The sequence below is a fragment of the Chiroxiphia lanceolata genome, chromosome 1 (genome assembly GCF_009829145.1).
Source record: "Chiroxiphia lanceolata isolate bChiLan1 chromosome 1, bChiLan1.pri, whole genome shotgun sequence".
NCBI classification, from domain to species: Eukaryota; Metazoa; Chordata; class Aves; order Passeriformes; family Pipridae; genus Chiroxiphia; species Chiroxiphia lanceolata.
Window position 1 is genome coordinate 14,087,944 of NC_045637.1, and position 18,462 is coordinate 14,106,405.

General features: G+C 40.7%; 1 protein-coding gene across 2 annotated transcripts; it reads left to right on the forward strand.

The window, feature by feature from the left end:
• The first annotated feature begins 5,028 nt into the window (after nt 1-5,028).
• Nucleotides 5,029-17,856, forward strand: DSCC1 (DNA replication and sister chromatid cohesion 1). Of its 2 annotated transcripts, none has more exons than XM_032712035.1 (10): nt 5,029-5,246; nt 7,286-7,454; nt 8,001-8,135; nt 10,902-10,992; nt 12,270-12,408; nt 13,964-14,016; nt 15,191-15,345; nt 15,911-16,059; nt 16,493-16,685; nt 16,736-17,856. In XM_032712035.1, exons 1-9 carry the CDS (start codon nt 5,029-5,031, stop codon nt 16,599-16,601), a joined length of 1,218 nt encoding a protein of 405 aa, XP_032567926.1. In that variant the 3' UTR covers nt 16,602-16,685; nt 16,736-17,856. The 2 variants fall into 2 exon arrangements, with proteins under 2 accessions (XP_032567926.1, XP_032567934.1); XM_032712043.1 differs by having other exon boundaries at nt 5,036-5,246; nt 15,188-15,345.
• Nucleotides 17,857-18,462: the final 606 nt, after the last annotated feature.

Genomic DNA, 18,462 nt, shown 5'->3' on the forward strand with positions numbered 1-18,462 from the left:
TGACAAGACAGCCTTATTGGAGGTAGCAATGAGCTATCTGGTTATTCTACTAATTGGCTGAAATCCTCCATGTTTGAGTCTTGGACTCATTAGTTCCTGTTATGTGGTGCTTTTCTGGCTGATATCATCAAGTATGACAGTTTTACTGGTGTATGGAAATAAAAATGAATCAAGGTTGGAACATAGAACATGCAAGCCACTGCTTTGCTATTTTGCCTTTCACTAAAAAAACCCCAAAAGTTAAAAAAATTAATGTATGTCTGACTTAATAACCAACTACAAGGAAAGCAGAAGAGTCTGTGCTTTGGTGACTTAGGGGCTCTGAATTTATTTAGAGTCCTTAGCTATAACTAAAACCTGAGCATTGTGATTAACAGAGACAAGCTCATCTAACTTTCATGAATTTGGCTAATTCTTTTGTGGATCACACTTATTTTGACTTTCATCACATCTCACAAGTTCCACAATGTGTTCCATAGAAAGGTTTTCTCTCCTGTTATCCATTACTTTCTATTCATTTCAGCACTATTCCTCAGTTCTTACATTTGAGACAGACTAGACAATCATTATTCAAGATAGCTGTGAACCACTGATTTATACAATGGCATAATGATATTTTCTGTTTTGTTTTCTTTTCTGTTTCTTGTTTTACTAGGAAGGAAATGTAACACATTCATTGTAGACAGTTATTCTCCCACTGTCTCACAGGAATCTGTAATGTGCTGAAACAGCATTCAGAGCTTTAACCTCAGTCACACTTACAGCTCCAGCAGTCACCTTCTGTATTGAAACACAAGGAGCACATCCAGTGGCACATCCATTGTCTAGGTATTCCTAGACAATGAGAAACAATCATTTAATGAGTGAAAATGTGACACACATGCTAATTTTAAATATTGCAGATGGCATTCCAGCTGAAAAAAGAAATACTTGAACTAAGGTTTGTGAGGCTTTAATCAAAACGAGCCTCTCTTGTGGAATAATCTCCTAGAACTGTAACTGTGAATTGTGTAATTATCACCAGGCTGATAATGTGTTTGGGTGTTCAACATTGGCACTGTGCCAGTATTTCCAGTGCTGGCTTTATCATCGCTTTTTTTTTTCCCAGCTACCTCTGTTGTGCTTTGAAGGACATCCTTAAGTTTCTAGGGTGTACATCTTTGTCATTTAAATGCCCCATTTCATGTAGCCCATTTTTCTTGCTACATTTTACTGTAGTGCTCCCAAGCACTTGAATTGCAATGATACTTGGGAAGTCATCCTCCTAACACTCCTAGTGACCACAGCCTGACAGTGGTAACGTGCACTGTTACATGTTATGTTATCTCCTGGTTCATTGTTTTATGTTTTAGTTGTGGAGCTTTGGAGTTATTCGAACTTCCTTTCTTTGATTTGTCACAGCTGCCCTTCATTTATTTAGCTGTTCACATCCTTGATGTTTGAGTCCTGGGAAACATTATACAGGGCCAAGAACTTCAAAGGCAAGACTATAATAATCTTCAACAATCCTTTTTTTGTTTCTCTAACTTCACTCAACATTAGTCAACCACATTCCACTAACACTAATTTCCATTAACATTTATCAATTGAAAAACTACACCCAATCTTATCTTGGTCAAGACTTGATTTCATTCCTGCCTCCCACCCCCAGCCCAGCTGAGGATCCAGGCTATTTAGTGGTTCAGTTTATTCTCCCTTGTACTGAGAGGTGCACACCTCTCAGCTGTACACTCACAGCAGCTTCTTAAAGCCTCAAATGTTCACCTGGGCAGACTGACTGCAGCTGGTGATCAGTTAAGTTGGGATGGCTGAATTAACTGCTTTTAGAACTCTTGCTTCCATTCTCCTACAGGTGAGTTTCCCCCCTAGTTGTACTATGATGTTACAGGCTCCTGAACCCTGAAAATTTCAGCCCCCCAGAGCAGTTCAAAGTGAAAACAGAACTCATTTATGCTACAGCAACTCCAGAATAAATAAAAATCCCAAAGCATCTGTATAAAACAATTTCAGGATTCTACCAAACTCCCTTGACATAGCATGTACTTCCTTATAAATTGGCAGCAACACTGATGGTTCAGCATCTCCTCATTTTCAATTCAAATTCATTAAATGATTCATCCATGTTTCAAGAAACCAACTTCAAGTTCCTAGAGAAACCAGGTTTTGTCTGTTAGATCATTGCTCTAAAACATTTTCAGTGAAACCAGAAGCATATACCAGCAATAACAGTAGTTTCCTGAAAAATGAGATGTATCTATAGATTTATGTTCATGTTTTTGCTGGTAAGCCAGTTGGCTTCTGCCTCTCAGAATGGATTAGAGCTGCATTCCTCTAAGTAGGGGCTTCAGTATATCATCCAGATGCTGATCTTCACCAAACTTCTAGGAAATTTACCTGCCAATTTGGCATGAACTTGAACAGCAACTTCCAGAGTGGTAAGCAAGGGACAGGTAAAGATGGCAGGCAGCACAAGCAGAACAAGCCTATACATTTCAGTTCCTAAGAAAATAATATAAAAAGCATCTTCAACCAGAACTACTAGAATAAACAAAACTGACTGGGAAAATTAATAACTATGACAAATGTTCCTGAGCACAGATAATGCCAACTCCTGGATAACATCCCGTGATTTAATTCCTATTGGGTTTCTCTTAAATGGCAGAGCTCTTAAGATACCATCTCCATTAACTCATGCCTTGGATGACGTTCCTTGGCTATATCAGAATCTCTTTTTTTATTTTGCAGAATGAAAAGAGGAAAGGAGAAGCAGGCATGCAAGGTCATTGGAAAATGGCACAAATTAAGGTATAATTTAAACCAGCATAATTAAGCTGCTATTTAAATAGTTAGTAATTGAGTGAGCATTTACTTGATAAAAAGTGATTTTCTTAGAGGTGTGCAGGAAGAGATTTACATTTAAGAAATATATAAATCTTGAATAAGGCCGTACACTTATCAGTTTGTGCCTACACATTAGTAAAAACTAGCCAGTGTTGGAGTGCCTTTGGTTTCCTGTGTACACAATGATTGTATTTCCACTTTCTAATGACTGAAATAAAACATGAAAACATGATAGATAGCTGAGTCTTTGAACAAGCCCCTGCACATGTGACAGAGGTAACCACCTAATAACTTCAAAATTTTCTCCAAGGCCAATTGCCTTGCTGGCACCACTCAAGCAAAGGATGTTCTGAAGGCAGAGGATGCCTGACTCAGTCATGTATAGTAACAGTTGGTCTCTGCCGGTACAGAACCGAGCCAGCTCCATCCCACTGGCTCCTGCTTCTGCTTCCCACAGAAAAGAGGTATGCCCTCCTTGTCTGGGTCATTTGGAACAGGCTTATACCAAGCACAGAGGGACTCTGCAAGCAGATATACACAACTTAGGAGTGCAGAGTAACTATTTGTTAGCTAATGCACACAACAGACAGCTGAGACTAACACACTGCTAGGCTGAGTATTAATACGCCCTGCAGCAAAAATCAGTGCGTGTTGGGGGAGCCAGTTCCTGACAAAGCAGGGAAGAGCCATCCTGTGCTGCTCCTTGCAGAAGACTGACTCCCAGTGCTGCTGAGCCGTTGTCTTCTGAGTCTCTGCTTTTGTTTTCTTACGGTTTAAGGACGTCAATAGACTTCCCCTTGAATCTCTGAGCTGCAGACTATTCCCATTGCAATAACTGTGCACGCCTGTGGTTTCCACTCATCTCTGTCATGGCTTTAGCCAAGCACTTCTTCATAGCTTCCTCTGGCAGAAGGAGCCCAGATCAGGCCACAGCTAAGCCCTGAGTCACAGGAAGATAAACCTCTCTGTGGAAGCCCTTTCCTAAAGGATCATGTGTGGATGAGAGCCTGCAGATACTTGCCTCCAGTCAGACTGTCCCCACAGCTGTCAGGACAGAGCTGGGGTGGGTGATGCTGATGGGTGGCAGCTGCCTCACCCAGCACCTTCCCACCTACAGCCAAGACCAATCAGTGTAGCTCAAACACTCAGTCTCCCTCTCTCCACACTTGCTGTCATGCTCTGGTGTGGAGTTAAAACTTAGAGGGTGCCACAGGAACACTCCAGGCATGGGGCAGAGTGGCTGGAAGCTTGCCGAGTGGAAAAGGGTCAACAGTTACTGAACATGAGCCAGCCCAGGAGGCCGAGAAGGCCCGTGGCATCCTGGCTTGTACCAGAAATAGTGAGGTCAGCAGGACCAGGGCAGGGACCATCCCCTTGTACTCGGCACTGGTGAGGCCACACCTCAAATTCTGTGCCCAGTTCTGGGGTTCTCACTACAAGAAAGACATTGAGGGGCTGAAGCATGTCCAGAGAAGGGGAATAGAGTTGGTGAAGGGTCTGGAGCACAAGTCTGATGAGGAACAGCTGAGGAAGCTGGGGCTGTTTATTCTGAAGAAAAGGAGGCTCAGAGGAGACCTCATCACTCTCCAGCTGCCTGAAAGGAGGCTGTAGCAACGTGCGGGTCTGTCCCTTCTCCCAAGTAACAAGTGACAAGACAAGAGGAAATGGCCTTAAGTTGCACCAGGGTAGGTTTAGATTGGATATTGGGAAAAATGTCTTCACAAAAAGGGTGGTCAAGCATTGGAACAGGCTACTCAGGGAAGTGGTCAAGTCACCACCACTGCAGGTATTTTAAAGATGTGTAATGTGGCACTTAGGAACATGGTTTAGTGGGGGACTTGGCAGCGCTGGGTTAAGGGTTGGACTTCATGATCTTAGAGGTCTTTGCTGTATTTTGTGTTTTTATTTTATTTAGTGTATTTTGTAGATTATTTTTTTCTTTGCATCTTATTGGCGTATCGAGAGACGTTATTGCAGCATGGTCCGGCTGCTGGTCCGGCTCCTGTGCAGCCGGACCGGAATCGGGGGGTTTGTCCGGGGTCAGAGCCGGCGGAGGAGGAGCAGAGAAAAACGATTCCCCTCAGCGCCGCCCCGAGCCGCTCCCGCCCGCCCCGCTGGCCGCCAACCGCCAACCGCAGGATCAACGAGCGTGCGCGCGCCGCTGGCGCCCGCCTGCGCGGGGCGGGGATGGCGGGAATGACGGCCCTGGCGCGGCCCGGCCCGGCCGCCATGTCCGAGCGGAGCCGCGCCGAGGTGGACGCCACCCTGCAGACGGCCAAGCTGAACCCGGCGGAGCTGCTGCAGTCCGTGCACTGCCTCAGCTTCGGCCCCCAGGCCAGTGCCGGCGAGTGCTGCCTGCTGCAGCTGGAGCCGGGGCTCTGCGCCGAGCTGGAGGCGGGGCGCAGGTACGGCGGGGCGGGGAGGCGGTGCTTGGTTCGGGCCGCGGGGGCGTCCCTCAAGTGTGGCTTGATCTAGACTTTTGTTCTTCTCATGCCGTTTGCGTAACCGTCCCTTCCTTAAATCTGTCTCAGTTGCAGTGGAAACTAAACCTATTAACATCTACAAGACGCTTTTTTTTTTATGGTAAAAGAGCTGCTGTGGAGCCTTCAAGCCAAAACTCAAGAGGCTGGAACAGGCTCCCCCGGGAAGCGGTCACGGCACCAAGTTCAAGAAAAATATGGACAACGCTCTCAGGCACATGGTGTGATTCGTGGGGTTGTCCTGTGCAGGGCCAGGAGTTGGACTTGATCCTTGTGGGTGCCATCCGACTCGGGATATTCTGTAATTAGGCATCTGAATATAGGAGATGAAAATCTCGAGTTTTTAAAAAAAAAGATTATGTCTCTAGAAGAATTCTGCTTGCTTTAAGATTTTTCTAGTGGAGGTCCCGAGATCTAATGGATGGCATGGTGCCTGCAAGGTAGACAAACTGGCAGGTAAGGATGTACAGTATTAACACAGGCATGTGGTAGGATGGTTATAGGACATCCAACTCTGGACCAAGAACAGATAATAGACAAGTTTTTGATACTGTTTTAAATTTCTTCCTTTGCTGCAATGCCAGTGACATAAGAAAAATGTTTATAATGATACAATATGAGAACTCCCTCTAAAGAAGGTAGTTCTCTGAGATTAATGTTACCAAGCCTATTACTATTTAGTGTAATATTAATAAAGTGTCATTGGTAAGATGCCTGAATTACACAGAGGATCCCTTGGGGCACAGCTGATCTTTGTTCAGGCGTGCAAGCTTAGGGAAGCGAGAGGAGCAGTTTGATTAAATTGAATCTGAGCACTTAATTTAGTGTACCCTGTGAGGAACTGAATGTTCCTGTCTTGTGGTCCTGCTTTGATATTTTTACATCCTCATGAAGAATCTCTACTTAATTGAGTACGTGAGCTGAACAGGGGAGTTTGCATTGTCTCTTTGTCCTGAACGTTCTAGAAGATGATTTTCTTTCCTGCTTGGAATTATTTGCAAGAAAATATATATGTTTTTTGAGAGGGAATTATCTGAAGGGCACCGCACCGTAGACACAATTTCTGTTTGCTTTCTTTTTTCACAATGGACCAGTTTCATAGAATCATAGAATCAGCTGAGTTGGAAGGGACCTCCAAGATCATCAAGTCCAACCCTTGATCCACTACCACTGTGGTTACTAGACCAAGGCACTAAGTGCCACATCCAGTCTTATCTTAAAAATCTCCAGGGACAGAGAATCCATCACTTCCCTGGGCAGCCCATTCCGATGCCTGATTACCCTCTCTGTAAAAAATTTCTTCCTAATATCTAACCTAAACCTCCCCTGGCACAGCTTAAGACCATATCCTCTTGTCTGGCTGATAGTTGCCTGGGAGAAGAGACCAACCCCCACCTGGCTACAACCTTCTTTCAGGTAGTTGTAGAGAGTGATGAGGTCTCCCCTGAGCCTCCTCTTCTCCAGGCTGAACAACCCCAGCTCCCTCACCCTCTCCTCATGGGACTTGTGCTCGAGTCCCTTCACCAGCCTTGTTGCTCTTCTCTGGACCTGCTCCAGCACCTCAGTATCAGTCCTCATTAAAGAACAACTCTGGTTGTAATCTAATTTCTAAGACTAGTGAACTAGTTCAGGCATTAAGCATCACTTAATCAGTGTTTTATGGGGGTTGTGAATAGGCACGTGGGGAGGTTTGACTGTGATCTGCATAAAAATGTTGAATGCTTGTCTTTTTGAGTTTTCTCACACTGAAATGAGAGGAAAAAACACAGTCAATTAGATTTACTTGACAATTGCATCTTTATATTTTGGTGTACTGCGACTGCTGCCACCAACCAGAACTTCAGTTTATAACTTCTTTACAAATGTATAAATATGAAAAAATATCAGTCAAGTTTAATAGGTGTTCCTCCTGAAATCGAGTTAAAAATACATCTTTATTTTTGTGCTGTGTTTTTTTTCCCCAGCCTAGTAATCCGTGGTGAAAAGGATGAACAAGCAGTGTTGTGCAGCAAAGATAAAACTTACGACATGAAAATAGCAGATACCTCAAATATGCTGCTGTTTGTTCCTGGTTGCAAAACTCCAGAGCAGTTGAATGCAGATCTAGCATCTTGTAATATTATTCATTCACAGGTATGTCTTTCTGGGATTTTCTTTGTTTGCTTTAATTCTCTGCTTTCTTAATCTCTATAATTTCTTGCCAAGATGCTTACGTGAAACTCAGCTGGGATTCACTTGCCTTAACACAGGCTTGTAATGCCATTTTAAATGCCTTGTGATATTGCTATAGCTGCAGGCTGACACTGCAGGAGGACATGAGTCTCCTGAAGGTTCTTTGTATATTGAACAGCTCCAGGAGGATGTCTTTATAAATATGCTTTATACACAGGGGCACGATTTCCTGTTGTTTGCATGCAGAGATGAATTGTTACCTTTGCCTTATGCACTATGAACATACTTTTATCAATCACCAGTGGATTTTTATATTTCATTGCCTGTGGTAAATTTTTTTTATTGAAAACATTACAGTGATTGTTTTGTCTTCAAACGAATTACCCTATCAATAGATTCTTGTTTCCAGTAACTAGATTAACACTTTCTGCTGAAAATTTTTGGTAAGCAGCTTTGAATCCAGATGGTATATTAAAAAGTTCTAAGAGTCTCTATTTTTTCTTGTAGATTGCTGGTTTCTCCAATAACTATTGGGAATTAAGGAGATGTCGACCAAAACTGAAGAAACTAAGGAAGCTTTTAATGGAAGATCCATATGAAGGGCCTAACAGTCAGGAAGATCAGACTTTGACATTTTCGAAGGTAAATTTCAAAAGTAAATAGTTTTCTTGTAATTGGTAGTGAGCAAATTCAGGTGAAGATACATTCTTAACTAGAAAAAGCTTTTCCTCACATGATTCACAGTGCTCCTTTGAGTTAATTTTTTTAAACCTAAACAAGCTGGTAATTGTTAGCACTTCCACTGAGTACAGGTAAGCAGCCTTTTTATTAGTAAAAAGAGGAGAAAAGAAAGGACATAGAAAGAGACTGGGGATTTCCCTCTTCGCATGGGAAGCTTTTTGGAAGACAGTCTTCAGTACCTGTTCTAAATTTCTTGAGAGTTGTATGACTGCTAAAGTATAATGCAGCCTTTCCTTCTTTGGCACATATATGGTATGTTATGTGTGAGATCAGAGCACACCCCTGTGCAAGTCACTTGCCAATTTATGATGACAAGGAGAAGCAGGGAGTTGAAGAGAATGGCAGGGATGATATAAAGCGGGGAATAGGACTGATGCTACAAGAAGGGAAAACACAAATAAAATCCTGTTTTGCTTCCCTCTTTTGTTTCCAGACAATTCAATTTAGGGTCTAAGGAGTAAAGGAGAGATCTGCACTGTGTGGCATATGATCTCAGATAAAAGGCTGATGAAAACTGAGGTTTTGTTAGTTTGGTTAGTTTTCCTTTTGACTTTAAAAACAGAAACAGTTGCTCCAAAGTATTTTATGCTGAGGCTTGATTGAAGCTGACTGAACAACCCATCTGTGTGTGATTGGATGTGCAAATATAGATGTTACATTTCTCCACTGGAGAAAAAGGCTGCCTGTCTCTTCCTGGGTGATTAACAGACTGATTTCTGATCAGTGTCATGATCTTGCCCCAAGAATTGCCTTTGCCACCTACTCTGATCTAGGCATAGAGGGACATACAGCAAAATAGGGGTGGCAGAGGTAGAAAGGCTTAAGTTGTCTAGAAATTATAAGCATTGACATAGGCTAGCAACACAACAAAATGTCATATGCAATAATATTTATTCATAATGTTGAATGAATGTTATAAAAACATGTCAATGTCTCCCAAACGTTAGTGCCTACTTTGAGAACTGAACACCATTTATTTTGAAGGAGAATGTATTTCCTCTATGAGCTTGCTGGAGAACAACTGATTGTATCAGATACATGTAGACAAATCTCACCTTGCCACTGATGGAACTCTAAATGAATCTGAAAGCTCTCCAGGGGAAAGGTCTTTCCTATGGGACTAATTCTCACTGGAATCCCAAACAATATGCGTGTAGTAAAGATTTCCACTGTGTTGTTTGCTTACACTTAATATTTTTCATGTACTGGCAACTAATAAGCCACTTTAATCTGTTTGAAAACAAATTATTCTATTTTGGTGGCTTACTGTAAGCTTCTCATGGTTTTCAGGACTGTATCATACAGAGAGAACCTCAGCAAAAGAGCCATAAGGAATTATGAGACTGTGTGGAAGCCTGTTGCATAGTGATGTGATTAGCAAACTATAGGAAAACTTATAAATAATCTAGTACTGAATTTTACCATGAAATGACAAGGCATACTCAGGTGATCACAGTCTGATAAGAATAATTATCTAAATACATTATCTGGAAATTGCTGGTGTGGACATGATGCAAGTCAGTCCATTCTATTTTATATTTGCAAGGATGATGGAGCTGATAAAAAGCATCAGAGCTGAGAGCAGTGATGTCTTCAGAAAAGCTGTTAGGAGTGCTAGCCAGACCCCAAAGCAGGGACAAATGCCAAGGACTTCTGTGCAAGGCATCTGAATGGCAGCATCTAACTTACAAACACACATATTGATTTGGGGATGTTTTTGATCTCAATTGCTAGCAGTGTTTCTTTAAGTATTATATAATAAGGTTGTCCCTTGTTGACATACTGATGGGAGCTTGGCCTGATGATATTTCAACAAACTGTCTAATGAGAATGTCATGGCAGGAAGAGGAGACCTTTTTATATTTATTAAATGCTTTTTTAACATGTGGATGTGCCAAACTTAGTGTTGGTTTGTTCTGTTTGTGTTCCCATAGTCTAATAGATCTCAAGTACTTAATACAATACTTTTCCTTCTGATAGGAAATAAGCTGTAATCAACAGAACTTTAATATTAGAGTGGATTAAATAGGCTGTAAGGTGAATAAAGGAATTGATCAAGCCCTATTTCCGATGGATTGAAGTCTGGTATTTCCTCCATTTACTTCACTCTTTGTGATACCTTCTGTTCCTACTGTGTCTTTGCTACAGTATCCACAGCACCTTCCCATCTCACCTCATAACTGTTCTGCAAGGAGCTGTATGTATTGTGGCTGGGTCTGTGCTTCGTGTCTGCTAATTGGATAGCAGACACCAAAAGTGATAAGTGATTTTTGTTTTGCCTTTTCTTTGAATCTCACAGATTAATATATGTGATTTTAGGAAAGCCAGAATACATTGACTTTTCATTCTTGCTGGGATACTTTACTTACGATGTCTGCGTGTGCTAATTTGACATCCTGGGAATACAGGTGTATTACTTATGCCTGGCACAAAAACTTTCCTGTAGTTGGACTGACTTATATTGAATAACCCTTTGAGAAAATGTTCTAAGTTACAGTAGAAGTTTCAGAGAATGTGGTAAACCTTAGAAAATTCAGGATCTGAGGAAAAACATCTATCTTAAGTTTTTCCTTCATTATAGCTTACAATGCATTTAGCATGCTTGCTGAAGCAAAGAAGGACTAAGGACAACCTGTTTTATTTCCTTCTTTTTTCCCCTTCTTGCAGTATACAACAGAAGATTTGTTAAGTCTGATTCAAGCAAGTGAAGAAGAAATACTCCATCAATTGCAGGTTATAAATGCCTGCAAAATTGAAGGTAGTCATCTCTGAAGAATATTATTGCTTATGAGGAAATAACCCTGCTATTGTCCCCAAAATATGTGTCTCCTTTTTCTAAGGCTCATTCCACATCCTTGTCTTTCAAGGTGCAAGTTACTTCAAAGTTCTAAGATCTGCTTCCATAGTTCTATGTCCTCCACTGCTATGAAGCTGATCAAAAGAATAAAGCCGAGCAGGCACTGCCAGTCTGTCTCTTCCCAGGGTAATTCCTTCTTTGCTGCTACAAACACTGACATCAGAGTATCCCACCCATTGCATGAATATTTTTTTGGCTGGTTGCCCTCTTCATGAATGAGTGGGTATTGCTTTTTGCAGTTCTAGAGGCAAAAATAGCTGATCCTTACCTAACCCCAGCCTTTTCCTAGTCCTTTCTTCCTCCCAGACTGGGTTTATCTCAGTGTCTTCCTACCATGTGAGGCAAAACTTGAGCAAGTGCCTCACCTTGGGACAGGTCCTACTTATCCTTTACATGGCCATGCCCAAACCCGCACCGGAACACCAGGTGACAGCAGTCCTTGAGTCATAGACTGAAACAGGGCAGAACTGAGCTCTGAAGGTTATCAGGTCCAAATTCCTGCTTTAGAACAGAGCCAGCTTGTAGCTGGATGCTCAGGGCCTTGACTGAGTTCTGAGCATTTCCAAGAATGGAGATTGCACGCCCTCTGTCAGGCTGTTCTGGTGTTTGACTATCTACAGGGGGAAAATATCCTAGTAACCAGCTGGGTTTTCCCTTGTTACCTCACATCCCATCATTTTGCACCACTTGCTCCATCATCTCTGTACTCCATCCCATTATGTAAGGAAAGATCTCAGAGATGGCTTCCCTTGTCAGTGACACCTGCACAGTCCCATTGTACCACAGCTGTGCTTTGTCACATCTGGACTGTAGTGGACTTGTCTGGACCTGACTGTTGCTTTGCAGTGCCAGTGCAACCAGTCTTGTTCGTGCCTGAACTAATTACTGGTTTCTCCAGGTCTGATTCAGCTTGGGATGGGATTTGTAGTGTCTGTGGCAGTTAATCTACATGAAGAGTTATGAATAATTGAGATGATTAAATGTCATTCTCCTTTACATTTGTTCTTCTTATTTATTTCTGTTTCTCACTTTTAATCCCTAAAAAGACAGAATGCTGCTGCCGTATTTTGGAAAGGTGTGACCTAAATGTCCAGACTCTGTAATTTATCTTAATGGGAATAGAATTAAGGTGTTAATGTTTTCCTTCTAACAGTGTTTTGTGATGTTCTGTTTGGCAGGATATTGGAGAATTCTGGAATTCAACTATGAGATGAAACTCTTGGATCATGTTACTCAGCTAATAGACTCAGAGTCCTGGTCTTTAAATAAGGTTCCTTTACGTACCTGCCTGGAAGAACTTGGATCTCTAGAACCCAGGTAAGCTATTATTTTTAGTACTTAAAATTGCCTACATTCATTATTAACTATTACTAATCGCAATAATTATTAACTGTTTTTTATAATTATAGTCTTCCAAATCTAGATTCCAGTTACCGTGGTGTTAATGATACATTTTCTTTGCCTCTAAAAGTATACAAGAGCATTAGTAGTTTAGACAGATAGGTTAGTAAACTGATTCTAGTGTCTATTGGTAATATTTCCAATTCATTCAATAGTAGAAACATTACTACTGAATTGTAAATGATGGAAGTAGCACGTACTTAAGCTGTAAATGGCTGAGCATCTTGAAACAACTATTCTGAACTATAGCTAGCCAAAAATGTTTAGTTTACCTGCATACTGTTTACTTGCATACTGGCTGAGACGTGGGTATGTTTTCTGGTGTAATACTGATTTGAGAATATAAGAGTTGAAGTAATGAAGTAATTCAAGATTACCATTCAAACAAAGTCTTAAGTTTACAATATGTAGCATTTTCCATTCATTTGGCATTTGGCTCAAAAAGAGATCTTGCTTTTGTGTCTGCAGTTAGGCTGTAATTTTATGCCAGAGTTCTAGAAAAATGCCTGCTATTCAGGGAGGGGTAATTAACTGCCAAATTTTTGACTTGCATCCTAGAATCATTTAGGTTGGTAAAAGACATTAGGATCATTGAGTCCAACTGTTAACCCAGCACTGCCAAATCTACCCCTTAACCGTATCCCTAAGTGCCACATCCTACACAGCTTTTAAATACCTCCAAGGATAGTGACTCCAGCACTTCACTGGGCAGCCAGTTCTGGTGCTTGACAACCCTTTCCATGAAGAAATTTTTCTTACATCCAATCTAAACCTCCCTTGATACAACCTGAGACCTTTTCCTCTTGTCCTGTCACTTGTTACTTGGGAGAAGACACCAACCCTCTCCTGGCTACAGCCTCCTGTCAGGGAGTTGTAGAGAGCAATAAGGTCTCCCCTGAACCTCCTTTTTCCCAGGCTGAACAACCCCAGCTTCCTCATCTGCTCCTGCAGGACTTGTGTTCCAGACCCTTCCCCAGCCCCGTTGCCCTTCTCTGGACATGCACCAGCCTCTCAATGTTCTCGTAGTGAGGAGCCCAGAACTGCACACAGGATTCATGGTGTGGCCTCACCAATGCTGAACACAGGGGATGATGACTGCCCTGGTCCTGCTGACCACACTGTTTCTGATGCAATTCTTTCTCATTGGAAAGAAGTAATATTGCAAGAGTCTCTTTTCCATATTCTCCTTATGCATTTTAGTCTTTGTGGGTTATAACTAGAAAGTGAAAGAGACCTTTGGGGTTGACAGGCTGAATTAACTCCCATCTGTTATTTCTGTCCCCTTTTGTTCACTTTTACTTCTAAGTTTTTACCAGTTTCTTCATTTCACCCATGAAGAAGTCTCATCCTCTGTTCTCTCAGATTTATTTTTTCCCCTATACCTGTTCCTTCATCATCTTCTTGGTAACTGTTTCTGTGACATCCTAATGAACAGTGTTAAACTTGATTTCTGATTTTATTTTTTTTCCAGAGAGATGATAGAACACATACTTTTAAGCTATGGGAGGAAATACGTTGATGATGGTAAGTTTGTGAAAGCTTGCATGGTTTAACTTTGGATAAAAAAAATAGTTATTAAAGAGGAAATGCAGATTTTGTGAGGATGGCCCAAACAAATGAGTTTATTACAGTGCCAGTAAAAGGAGGGAGAAAACTGAGCTAAAAATCAGTGAAATTGTTAAAGGAATTTTCATATGAAAAAGGACTATTAAACTGTACAAGATAATAGTGAAAAATTGGGAAATAACAGATGTACTGGAAGTGATTATTAGGTGTCTACGAGCCTTAATTTTGTGACTAAAGACAGATCACTAGTAAAACTTAGATGGCATGTCTCTTTGAATACCCTAGGAGGTCTCAGATATTTAAGCAACTAATTGTGCTGTTGTGAATAGTCAATGGCATGAATTCAGCTTGCCTGAAGTAGGGATCTGCCTTTGGACCCTTGAACTGCACCACAAGATCCGCTTATTGTATTGATTAAATTTCCATTGCCCATCTCACACACAGACAAAAATATTGCAGTGCCTTAATCTCAGTCTCAGTTCTTCCCCACAGTGGTTTTTGTCTCACCATTAGCTGAAGTAGGAGTTGCACTCAACCTTAAAGAACATAGGAAAGTAGTTGGAGTGGCAACAGACTGTCCTCTTAATATATTTAAACAGGTTGCACAAGTTGCACGAGGAACAAGTCTGAATGACAGGAGATCTGTGTGACTGAAAAAATGGAAGGGAGTGTTTATACATGATTTTGTTCAGAGAATTTTAGTTATGTCAGTATGAGAGAAAATGAAGTCTCTTTATTCCCTTCATCATCTCAAAGAAGTGAAAATTTTGTTAATTGTTCAACCACAAACAGCAAATGCTTTAATAGAAGTAATTCAGAAATAGGAATGAAAGCTGTAGGAGAAACAGAGTACTGTAAAAGGGGAAAAGATGGAGGGCAAATACATTTATTGATATGAATTAATACTGGAGCTGGGACAGTGCTGCTCTATTCTGCATAATTTGTTCTCGAGAATGAGAAGATACCATCATTTATCCAAAGTAGTACCAAGTCAGGTTACTTACCAAGAAAAAGAAAGAAGAGGATACTTGGTTTACAGCAGACTGTAGAACAGAATGGAAGTACAAGACTGCTTTCTGTTCTATCAAAAAGCGGGAACCCAAGATATAACCTGGTTTTTGTTTCTCAGCAGGGGAGGTTTACTTTGAAATGCATGAAGATAAAATATGTAGAGCTATAGCACAAATGCTTTTGCAAAATGCAGTTAAATTCAATCTGTCAGAGTTTCAAGAAGTCTGGCAACAAAGTGTCCCTGAAGGGATGACAACAAGGCTTGATCAGCTCAAGGTAAACACATAATGAAGTACGATTCTTTCATGAGTAGGCTGTAACTGACTTGTGTCATACATAGATTTTATCCATTACTGGGTATTGATTGTGTTGTTTCTGTCAGCTTTTGAATTAAAGTACATTTTATGATATCCTCTATGAGCACCAGTATCATGGTGGAATCATGATAATTCATGTTTCTGTAACTCCAGCATGTTTCACTGTTTGAAGAAAAGTTGCAGCTGTGCAGTTACTACTTGTACATGTAAGTAGAACAGAGGCTGAAGCTGTTGTTGAGCAGACTGTAGTGACAGCCAGTAGAATAGCAAGCACTATGGGAATCCTTTAGCTCAAAGGAGACAGAGAAAGGCTGGAACTCAATGAATTCCCCCTTCCTTCTTGTCATAAAGGAAATTATAAATATTGCCTGTAAAACAGCCCCTTTATGATATTTCTTCACTTTGCCTCTGGTAGTGCAGTTCTAGGAGGCTTTGGATGTGCAAAGAGCAACTTGTATGCAGCATTGTCAGAAAGAAGGAAGTTTCTTTTGGCTTTACATTTTCTCTCTGATGCTGATCTACAGGGCTTGGCTCTTGTGGATAAAAGCTCAAGGCCAGAGACCATCTTTCTGCTAAAAGTAGAAGACTTACCTGAAGACAATCAGGAAAGATTCAACAGCTTATTCAGCATACGGGAAAAGTGGACAGAAGTGGATATTACCCCTTATATACAGTAAGGATATATTTCCTTTTATTAAAATATAACTAGCATTATATTCTTCCCTTTTTGCACTGCTGGCTTCTGATGAGCTATCATTGACTCAAATACTATACTTTACATTTTAAATGAGTGTGAATTCTACATGAATAGAATACTCACCTCTGGGATCTGTAGCTCTATTTGTTGGGTTTAAATGTGTGTAAAAAGCTGATCCTACTGGATTTAAATGGGTGATAATGTGTACTTTTGCCTATTGCTTAAATGTCAAGCAAAGTTCTAAAATTTAGGTAATTTAAAGCATTATGTGACAGTTTCAGTAGTTCGTTTTTCTTTTCTCCTAATATCCTAATCCAGGATAACTTGCTACGGTTACAAGTATTTCTTGGGTTCATTTTGTTTGAGAATACCTCTAATGCCAGTGTCATCTGCTTTATTTTCTCTATAGAGACTTGTGTGCAGAGAAGCAGACTGTTGGTGCTCTCCTGACAAAATATGCTCGCTCCTCAATGCTGAATGGTGTTAAAGTTTATAATTCCAGAAGACCCATCTCATAACAAGTATTGTTTTATGAACTGAGGGTACTGAACAGACTAACAGTGAACGTTGCTTGTTGCTGCCTCCTGGGGAAAGGAGTTGCCATTGTTATACTAGAGTTTATAGAGTTATACTAGAGTGTACAATGTACTATAACTACATTGTTATACTAGAGTGTACTAGAGTTTAAGCAGATGAGCTTCTTGAAGGAGTACTGTTCTCTGCTCAGCTACGTAGAATGTGAGGGCACTCGTCTTCTGAGGAACTACAGTTCAGCTCACCTTCCTTTGCCCACCAACTTCTTTTTCCTTTGTGTCTAGTTAAGCCAGGAGTCAAGCTACTTCTGGAATACACTTTCATCTGTCTATCCAGAAGCTAAAATCTGACATGAATATTTAAAACCTTGATAATAATTCAGTCAACTGAATTGATTTGAACAGGAAAAGGGAATGTTTAGCCTTTTGCCTGTTAGTGACCATTCTTAAAGATTTCATAGAATGTTAGTGAATAGTGCAGACTTGAGAAGCTCATGAAAAAAATCATTCCTGATTGAGACTACACTAGTCTTCATTTTGAAAGGTGGTTCTTTTTATGGTCATGTCTGTGAATACCATTAGCACAAGCTCTTGACATTTTAACACTTGGCAGAATAGCTTTTTAAATATTACAAAACCCCCAAATTGCACTGAAGTGTGAATGTAAGAAAGAGCAGCTGGACATTATGTTATGAGTGTCCTATAAGCTATCATTAAAACGTAGCTCAGGTAAAACTAGTGCTTTACAGAAGACTACCTGTGCTTTTAAAAGAGAACTTATAAAACTTTGTGCAATTATTTTTTATTTTCTAAAAAATTTTGTTATGGCAAATAACGGCACAAAGAAATTGTGCCTTGAAAACTTACAGTGGAATATTATTCTGTATAGAGCAATGAAACGGGAGGTTTTTTTGATATTATCATGAAGTCACGTGCCTGAGATTGAAATTTTGTAATCGTTAAAAAGGATTGTTTGTGTGTCAGTGAACTGGAGCTTAATGTTAGACAGTTTTCAGATTTATTATTTAAACTTAACAGTTGTAGGTTATTTGATACAAAAAGCATTTGCTGTATCAAACTCAGAAGCGAGGTATGAAAAACCTTGGAACTGCCAACATTCCAGCTGTAGGGTGAATAGGGAGGGGAAAGAAACTGTAAATCAAATGTAAATCTTAGGATGGCTATGTGCATACGTGGAATTTTGTTACAGATAAAATGCTGAATAAAAACTATTTCCTAAGCTCTGTTTATTGTTGCCCAGCGATACAAGGTCAGTTCCCTGTGCTCCTCAGTGCTGGTGCAGGGGTGTGGTGTTTGACTTACCATGGGTCCCTGCCGGGAAGAACTGCCTTTTTCCCTGTCTGGTTCCAACAGCTGTGGGCTTCCAAAAGCACCAGAAGGTTCCCTCTTGGAGATCAATAATATCAATGTAAAAGCCTCGAAAATTCTTTCTATTGCATCACAGAAGGTTCTGTAGTTGAAATACACGACACAATTGATAATTTTGTAGTCTGTGGTCCCAGTGTATATTTGTATAGAAACCCCGGCATCGGGGTTGGTTTGTGAAACAAGTAAGAAATAAAGTATTTCATGAAAAGTACCATATTACAGCACATTACAGTGCTCCTGATTTGGTTTGTTGGACATTCAGCATGAAATGACGCTTTCAAAACTCCATCAGCTTCTTTGATGCAAGCATTTACTTGAACGTAAAATAGACGAATTGACTGAAGAAATCTTGAACTTATCTCGTGTCCTCCTGATACTAAAAGTAGAGACCCAGGCGGGCTGTGAAGGAACGGGCCGTTTTGTGGCGGTGTGCCGTGATTCCAGGCGCGTTCCCGAA

Excerpts from the sequence above, each read along its gene's own strand:
- DSCC1 (XM_032712035.1), top strand. The coding sequence starts at position 5,029 with ATGGCGGGAATGACGGCCCTGGCGCGGCCCGGCCCGGCCGCCATGTCC. Across the intron at positions 5,247-7,285 it reads GAGCTGGAGGCGGGGCGCAG|CCTAGTAATCCGTGGTGAAA; the intron begins GTACGGCGGGGC and ends TTTTTTCCCCAG. Across the intron at positions 15,346-15,910 it reads CAAGGCTTGATCAGCTCAAG|GGCTTGGCTCTTGTGGATAA; the intron begins GTAAACACATAA and ends GCTGATCTACAG.